Here is an 8,382-nt window from a genome sequence, read left to right as displayed (position 1 = left end):
ATGAAAAAAAAATAAATAAACGCACTTATGTATGATGGTTGTTTTGATTTCTTTAATGTAGTAATCTTTACTTTTGTGTGTTTGTGAGTTTTTGGAAAAATAATATTACTGCATCTTTGATTATCTTTGATTAATTTTTACAAATTCGTGAAGCCTTAATTATGCCTAAACCGTGTTGTTTTTTGTTCTCTCTTTCGTATAATGATTTCATCTACAATTTTTTTTTCTTCACCTTATTAACTGTGAAATGCTTCTGTTGCTGTTCTTTCGCTTCTTTAGCGCTGCATTTCGAATAGTTTGTTTTGAGCTGTCAATCGAACAGATGCAGTGGGAAGAGAATTGGGGCGGGCAGAAACAAGACTGGGGAACTCATATCTGTCTGCTGTTTTAGCTTTGCCTTGCATAGTGTAATCACTTGCTTCCTCTCCCACTCTCTTTCTTTCTTTCCTCACAGGGTAATTTCGTTTTCCTTCAGCATTGTGGGTGTAAGATGGGACATTTCTGGACCGTACGGGAGATGTGTTTCTACAGAGCGTGATCTACTACGACTGCTAGTAAATGCTTGCTGCGCTCTTAGTTGACTGTGGGTCACTCGAGCACGTAGAATATCCAGTAGCCGGCGTTAAAGGCAGCAAAGCTCACGGGAAAGATGACCCGCGAGTACTTATCGATCACGTTCACATCCTTAATCTTCGGTATGGACGCTTTGATAACGGAGGCTCCTCGCTTGATCGCATGCAACATCTTTGGCCTTCCCTGACCTGTAGAATAAATACCATACATAGATCGAAAGAAATAAAGATAGCTTCAATATTACCAACGGAATAGCGCTAGACAGCTTTTTATCAGATTTGGATTGAAAGATACCTCTCGAGCTGCGATACCGGAGACCACTGCGTGTGCTCGAACCATACGATCTGGCGATGCGGAAGCTTGGCGGAAACTTGGTCGAATCAACACTGTCGGTCGTGGTGATCGTGTTCGAGTAGTGCCGATTACGTAGCGACGCTATTGGGCTCATGCGGATGTCCTGCAGCTCAATAATATCGTCCGCGGAGCAGGTTGAGGTCTTTTCTGCCTTACCTGTATTCCCACATATCCCGAAAATAGTGATCAAAAAAACATCTTCAAAGAAATAGATCATCCGGCAACTTACCGAACACCTTCCGCTCGGCTTCCTTGTTCTTTTTGCACTTCTTCTTGGCCCGGGCACCCCAATACGTGTAATTGACGGCAGCGTACTCTAGCAGCGCGGCAAACACGAACACGAAGCACATCACCAGATAGATGTCGATCGCCTTAACATAGGAGATGCGTGGCAAAGAACTGCGTACGCCCGTGCTGATGGTTGTCATCGTTAGCACGGTTGTGATGCCGAGCGCAACGCGAGCCGAGGTGGCCTCATGATTGATCCAGAAGGACACCCAAGATAGCATCACGATCAGTATGCTTGGCAGATACGTCTGGAACACGAAGTAGCCGATGTTGCGTTGCAACTTGAAGGACAGTGACAACCGTTGGTAGACGCCTGTTGCTAGTTTTTCCTGCCGGACATAAACATACAAACTTAATTAAATAAGCATTTTATGCGTAAATGTGTTGATACACGACCCTTGTTCATGTTTGTTGCATAAATGACGGCGCATTATAACGTGTGTACGCCTAAAGGTATGCAAAATATGTAGTATATTTTCAATAAAAGAATAACTTTATACTCAATACGGAAAATATGTAGATGATTGCATACTTTCAGGTACTTTTAGGTTAAGAACTGAAACCATATCCCGAATAGTAATACTTATGCCCATTACGATACGCTTCCTACCTTTCGATCGTTCGTCTCATAACCGATAATAGTGAACTGTGGTAGCTCTGCTTCCTCCACACCCCGAATAGGTGTAGACCGCCAGTACATTACCACATCCGAAACGGTATAGCCATCTGGTGGAAGAAAAGGGAAGCGTTAAGCTACACGCAATTGTTTTGACCATCCTGCACAGCTTACAGCTTTCAATTTCCACCGTGCAGTTTTGCGAATCGAGCGGATAGTAGTGCAAATCCATCATGCAGGCGAGCGTGGTGGTGAAGCGCATCCCGTACGTCACCGCACCGTCACCGGCTAACCGGACGAGCTTGTTGCGCTCGGTCACATCGTGCAGGAAGCTGTTCTTATCGTTGGCGAAGAACGTATCCGGTACCCATATCTTTTCGGCAAAGTCACCCGAAAGCGTAATCACATCGTTTGCACCGTCGTCGTCTATCATGATTTCTCCCGTTTGATCCTTCTGATTGTCTCCCCAGAGGGCGAATGCGTTAAACGCGAGCCGTTCATCCTTCCAGTATTGGTTTAGGTACATAGTGATAGTGTAATCCTGTCGGTTCATGGATACAGTGAGATGAGATGAGCTTAACAAGTGCGTGTTGAAAGATGACAACCCCTAAACTTACCATATTCACTTCCGAGATTGCATCGAAGCTCGCTATCGTAAGGTCCATGCCCACGTGCAATGGTTCTCCTGTTGGGTATGGAAATGGTTTTATTGTTGTTATTCATTTTTTTTATCTGCAATTAGCAGTACTCCACCCAAGCGTACACACCTCCAAAATTTGGTCTTAGCCGAATGTCATAGCCCTCCAGTATACGTGATATTGTCTGTGTTACATTCTCCAGACGGCCTGCCGCCATCGACTTCTGGTGTACGCTGCAATGAGATAAGATAGTCTTTTGTCTACAAAACTAAATAGTACAATTTGCTGACGACAAGAGCTTAAAATTGTTTACATATTGATAAGCAAGATTTATTTTTAGCACAAATTACATACATTCAGGAGTTTATCGGCATACTACAATTTCTGATATCTACCAAAGCAAGAAGGTATGCAATTTGCATGACAACAGTGTTTTGTTTTTTTTTTGTTGCACCGAATTGTAGCTTTTACTCACCCTCGTAATGCATTATTATTTTGTACTGAGTTTAAAAAGCAGAATATCAGAATTTGCCACATGTTTGATAGTTGGTTGACGGTGCCTAACGCTTCCCGTATTGCTGCTAACTTGGCTCGGCTAAGCGCGTGGTAATAGCGTTTGGTTGCGTCACCGAAGGGCTGCCAAATTCCAAGCAGTTAGGCGTGCGTGCGTGTGAACAAACCGTTGTATCGCTATGATCGTTAAAAACCGCTTACCACTAAATGAATACTGCCTCTCATACACTCACACACACACATACAAGCACGCGAGCACACACACACCTGTTTCGGAGAGAAAATGGGTAAATGATTAATAAGAGTAACAAACAAGGTGTATAATTTAAATCAAATCATAATAAACTGAATTTGATATACCGATTGCCTACATTCGGGCGTACAAAAGAATCGCTTCGGGTTGAAAGTATCCAATTTTTCTTCCACATGCGAGCTTATTGCTAATGGGGAATAATAACCTTCTCTATTGGCGCGTGTTTGCTGGCATAGGCGAGATCGTGCTAGAGCTCTACAAACAGCTGCATCTTTGTCATCTACTCCCCTACCAGTACACGCACGCGGGCCGGACACGGGGTACGGTTGATGCAGTGGACTGTGAAACAAGACACGGATATATAATGCTGATGCGATTAGTTCCCGCAGGTATGATCGATGTACCATGATGATGAGCGAATGAACGGACACTTACACGTTAGTGCATTGCTTGTTACCAGCAGGTCTACGAGCACAATCAGTAAAATGATGTGGTTCGTCTGAAGAAAAATTACTTCAGGTGTTCAGATGCTATAACGAAAGAATGGAAAAGAATGTAGACAACTTGTAATTAGGTAGTATTTCGTACGATTCAATTAACAGTTCGCCTGAAGGTATGCAATGTATTTTACAAACGTACAAAAAATAACTTTTTGAAATCAAACAAAAGCATGCAACAAATTAACGAATGATGAGTATGTATATGATAACTTCGTTCGCCATAAGAATACTCCATCAACAGGTTCGGATTGTTCTTCTACATAACAGTTTAATATAACTAGCAATTAATATTCCGTAACGCGTTGGATAATAAACACAAAACGATTGATAGCAGAGTGAAAAGGTGGTTTTGAGCACGTTACTAGCTTCCAGCACCGTTCATTACCGTGACCTCTAAAGGAACCTTTCGCCGCTAAGCTAGTCGAGATTTACTTCCAATACTTTGAACCTCATCAATCCTCACCCTGAAGGCGCCCGTTTGAATATGCGAGATTGATTCAGGCAACGACATAAAGAACCACCACGGACGTGACTTTCACACAAAGGAAATGGAACACACACGGATACGAGCGCGCCCATACACTTCGCACGGCAGACCTTCAAAGTAAGGACGATGCTTCGATGGAGCCAAGCCAAGGGATTATTTTATTTATCGAAAATCCGACGAGCACTTCATTTGTGAATGATTGCTTGCCAATTCACTTCGCAGCTGCGACAGCATCATGGAATTCCAGAAATCCTCGTAGTAGGGAAGAAAAAAGGATAACACAATAAATCGTATTTTGAACGAACGCTGGGAATGCGTCCGGGAGCGGGAAGCACGTGTGTGTGTGTGTGTGGGTGCGCTGTAATGAATTGGTTGTTGGGGTTGATTGATGCATTACATAATTGAATCACAGTAAAGGATTATGTAAACATGCTCGCCCAATTAACACTGATGGGCGCTAATACGGTGTATCGCTTGTGTCCTGAAGCTTCCATCTCCAAGCGCTGATGATGGTTTGATGCGCTGTGCTGGGAGACGTGAAGCTGTGAAGATATAAAGGGAACTTCTAGCACCTTAAATTCACATCAACACATTCACACACACACGCGCGCGTACAGGCACACAAACGTGCGCGCGCGTCAACATAAACACCCATCACCCATGGGACAAAGGCATCGTTCCTAGTGCTACTGCAGAAATGCAGAAGATCCACGTACTGTGGTGTATAAGGCGAACACAACATTGACTAGCAAGAACGCTGGCTTTGGCACTAATCAGTTGCATCCCGGCAGTTGTTGGACGCTCAAATAGGCAAACTTGAGGATGAAGCTAATGGCAAAACGAAGTCGCCCAACCGAACATTAGGCCTTCCGGTTGCTGATAATGAAACAATCTCGTATAAACACCTGGCAGGAACAGTCCACTCGTCGCGGAGTCGTGTGGTGGTGTTGTCGCCTTACAGCTACAGGACACTCGGCAGGCAGGTTACCACTAATGAACACTAGGGGCACAACAGAGCAGAGCACATTTTCCGTGCGCGATCAGCATCCGCCGTGCGACTGCACATCACTCGTGTGATAACGCGAAACAGTATCTGAGTTCTAGTTTTGGGTTTCCTACACGCCACTGATGAATGGGAGGAAGTTGAGATTACAGCAACCGACGAACGGAACAACAACAGCAGCAGCAAACACTCAACAAGAGATATAGTATACGAAACGGCAAGGACTGCTCAGCAGGTTTGGAACGAACCACGTCCCGAGATGTCTGAGCGGGAGAAGAATAAAAAAGGACCCATTTCCTTCGACTTGCACCATCGCTTGCTCCCGGTGGACCAGCTGGATGAAGGGTCGTATCCGTTCTATTCTCCTGTCACTTTGCCTTTCATCTCCCCCTCCCCATCCCCCTTCTTGCCCCCCTGCCCCCCTTTCTGTTGGGGTTTTACTTTCCTTCGGTGGCCAGTGTGAGAGATGCCAGGCGCTAGAGAGATCTCATCCGCGTGGAGAATTTCAGTCGGAGAGTACGAGCATCGAGAAGATAGACCGTTAGATGACAGGATACAGTCGGGCACCTTACACGCTGGGCGTTGGAGAAACATCGCGTAACACCGGTATGCTGTCGCGGCCGTTACCGATACGAAACGCAGCATATGCTCGTACCGTTCTCGCATGCGCCACAATTTATGCGAGAGCTCCCAGTTTTCCGATTAGACGTACTGACAGGCGGAAAAACAGTGCTTTGTGCTTCGGGCAGGCCGATTTTGTATGTTTGTTGTTGCTGGTATTGTAAACGCGCCTTAGGCGGAGGATGTGCTTGCCCACTGGAAGGATAATAATTTGCTTAAGGTGTGCAAGCCTTCCTGCTCTTATTCGTGCTATGTGTGATATTTAAAAAAAAATATCGCACAATCATTCGGAAAGGGAAAAGGTTTTCTTACATTCAAAAAAAAAATTTTTGTTTTGCTATAAAAATTCAAATCCAATCGCTAAAATTAGTTTAAAGTCAATAAATGCCCTCCGATTGCCTACATCCCGGCGCACTCGTACATACATTCTTTTTATCACCCAAAATCGCAGAAAACAGCTTTGTTTGCATGGTTTAAACGGTTGTGTACTTTCATCCATCACCTTGCACACCCTTACGCGGAAAGGGTAACAATCGTACCGTCAACTCCATCGATTGATAAGGCTCTAAATACGAGCGCCGCACAGTATTTGCTGAGCCTCGTCACGACTGTCGGCACGTTTTATTGCTTTCCTTTGTTTTTGCAATTGTTTTTTTTTGCTGTCTTGTATATTCTTTCTAAAACGACAAATATACATGAAAAGAAGATGAGAGAAAGAGAAAGAGAGAAAAAAAGAAAGAGAACTGTGCTTAGTCATTGCTTATTGTTATGGGATCGTTCTCTCGTTATTTTAAAATTAATTATTCATCGGTTTCCCACTTTCTTCGTGTTTTACAGCTTTTTTTCTTTAGTGTTCCAGATGTGGCCCTGCCCTGCTGGTTCATTCGTCATTGGAGTGAAATATTGTTTATATTGACAGGCATCGCTGTTGATGTTGAAGATGTTAGTAGCTTTAGTGTTTTTTTGTTTGTTTCCAATATACTAACAACATTCAGCCACACTAGCTTAGCTTCTCGTTACGTTTTGTTACGTCGAAAGTTTTTAAACGCGTATCAGATTCTGCTCGATGAAATTATTTTACCACTGTTTTACCATTCAACTGACCCCATTTCATTCTCCCTCCTACCCCTGTTTACCGTGAGCTCTTTTGACGATTATGCCTCAGTGCCATATGCATATCACGAACGCTTCCAACGTTTCCCTTTGATCTACGGCACGGACACAGACACACATACCGTGCGGTTTGCAAAGTACGGGCGTATTTCACCCCCCAAAACAAAAGGTGCACGCTGTTTAATGCTCCACCGTTACACCGTCCGCGATGTTTCTGTCGTATGGCAAGACCATACACACCTCGACATGCTTTCGTTCGTTGGCATTTTTGTTAAGCCAAAAGAATCTTTCAGCACGGCAAAGAATGCAACCTATGCCGCTACTTTACGTTGCAATTATCCAAACGCTCTGTAAGCGCAGGTTAGACGCAAAAGGCAGCCGAGCAAGGGAATCGGTACCAGAATCTTGTGCGGCTTCGTCACGTATACATTTAGGCGTTAAGTTGTTGAACTGGGACACACAAACCGTAACCGTTTGTAACAGCTCCACACTACAATAAGCGAAGCGTAGTGGATATTGTAACTGGGTGCGAGATGGGTAACGGATTTGCGAGCTAGATTACGGACAGAGGATCCTACAATGCGACCACCAACCACAATGGTCAATCGTAAACACGATTACATTGTTTCGAAAACGTGGTGGGAAAAGACGCAGGATATAGGTTCCCGTTTGAATACATCCCACTTTAATCGCCTAATGGATCCGCAGCATCCATAAGATGGAATACTTTTCTTCTTTTTTAACTAAAACCAAAAGATTTGCTTAGAATCTTTACCAGGGGGCGTTTCCAAGACATTATTGCAAGGAAACAATCGTCCATTGCTGTTGAACGTGTGGCTGCACGCATTTGCAAAACTTCTTGAAATTTACTATTACTCACTGCATAGTTTCGGGCGCTGTGTACATAAAGAAAAATATACTAATAAAACGTATAAAACCCTGTTGCTTGTGCAGTAGAATATAAAGAAAAAAAAGCACATTATTTTTGCTTTGAAACCGCAACATTGGTTTTTGTCTAGAATGTGAGCGCCTGAATGTATGCAATACTATCATAATACGCACAATTCACAATCATCAACAGCAAAAATAACTTCTTCAAGTGCAACCTCTTTCTGCATGCATAATATATACGATTTATAAAAAAAAATATACATTGGTATATTGTAAAAACTTACCACAATACAAACATGCGCCTAAATGTATGCAATTTGATTTGAAAGTGCTTAATAACGCTTTTATAGATTTGCATTGTCTGGTGTGTTGTTGTTTAGTGTTACAAATGAATGGAAATGAAACATAAAATGCACACATTTCATAGCTAGCCGCATTAATGTACGACCGGGTACAATCTGTATGATTTAATCGTCAAAATGCATGAACTAATGACACGTTTTGTATGGCTTGTATGCATTCCCGGATGCAT

General features: G+C 43.4%; 1 protein-coding gene across 1 annotated transcript; it reads right to left on the bottom strand.

Moving 5' to 3' along the window:
* Nucleotides 1–25: 25 nt before the first annotated feature.
* LOC125770955 (gamma-aminobutyric acid receptor subunit beta-like) lies at nucleotides 26–5,548 on the bottom strand. The gene is made up of 11 exons (XM_049441083.1): nucleotides 5,128–5,548; nucleotides 3,671–3,765; nucleotides 3,441–3,574; nucleotides 2,945–3,249; nucleotides 2,599–2,702; nucleotides 2,449–2,516; nucleotides 2,006–2,372; nucleotides 1,826–1,941; nucleotides 1,157–1,544; nucleotides 868–1,083; nucleotides 26–761 (listed from the first exon to the last, which is right to left on the bottom strand). Exons 4-11 carry the CDS (start codon nucleotides 3,004–3,006, stop codon nucleotides 589–591), a joined length of 1,494 nt encoding a protein of 497 aa, XP_049297040.1. The 5' UTR covers nucleotides 3,007–3,249; nucleotides 3,441–3,574; nucleotides 3,671–3,765; nucleotides 5,128–5,548; the 3' UTR covers nucleotides 26–588.
* Nucleotides 5,549–8,382: the final 2,834 nt, after the last annotated feature.

The sequence above is a fragment of the Anopheles funestus genome, chromosome X (genome assembly GCF_943734845.2).
Source record: "Anopheles funestus chromosome X, idAnoFuneDA-416_04, whole genome shotgun sequence".
In the NCBI taxonomy this organism is placed as follows: Eukaryota; Metazoa; Arthropoda; class Insecta; order Diptera; family Culicidae; genus Anopheles; species Anopheles funestus.
Note: the sequence above shows the minus strand (reverse complement) of the source record. Positions and strands in the feature narration are given on the sequence as shown.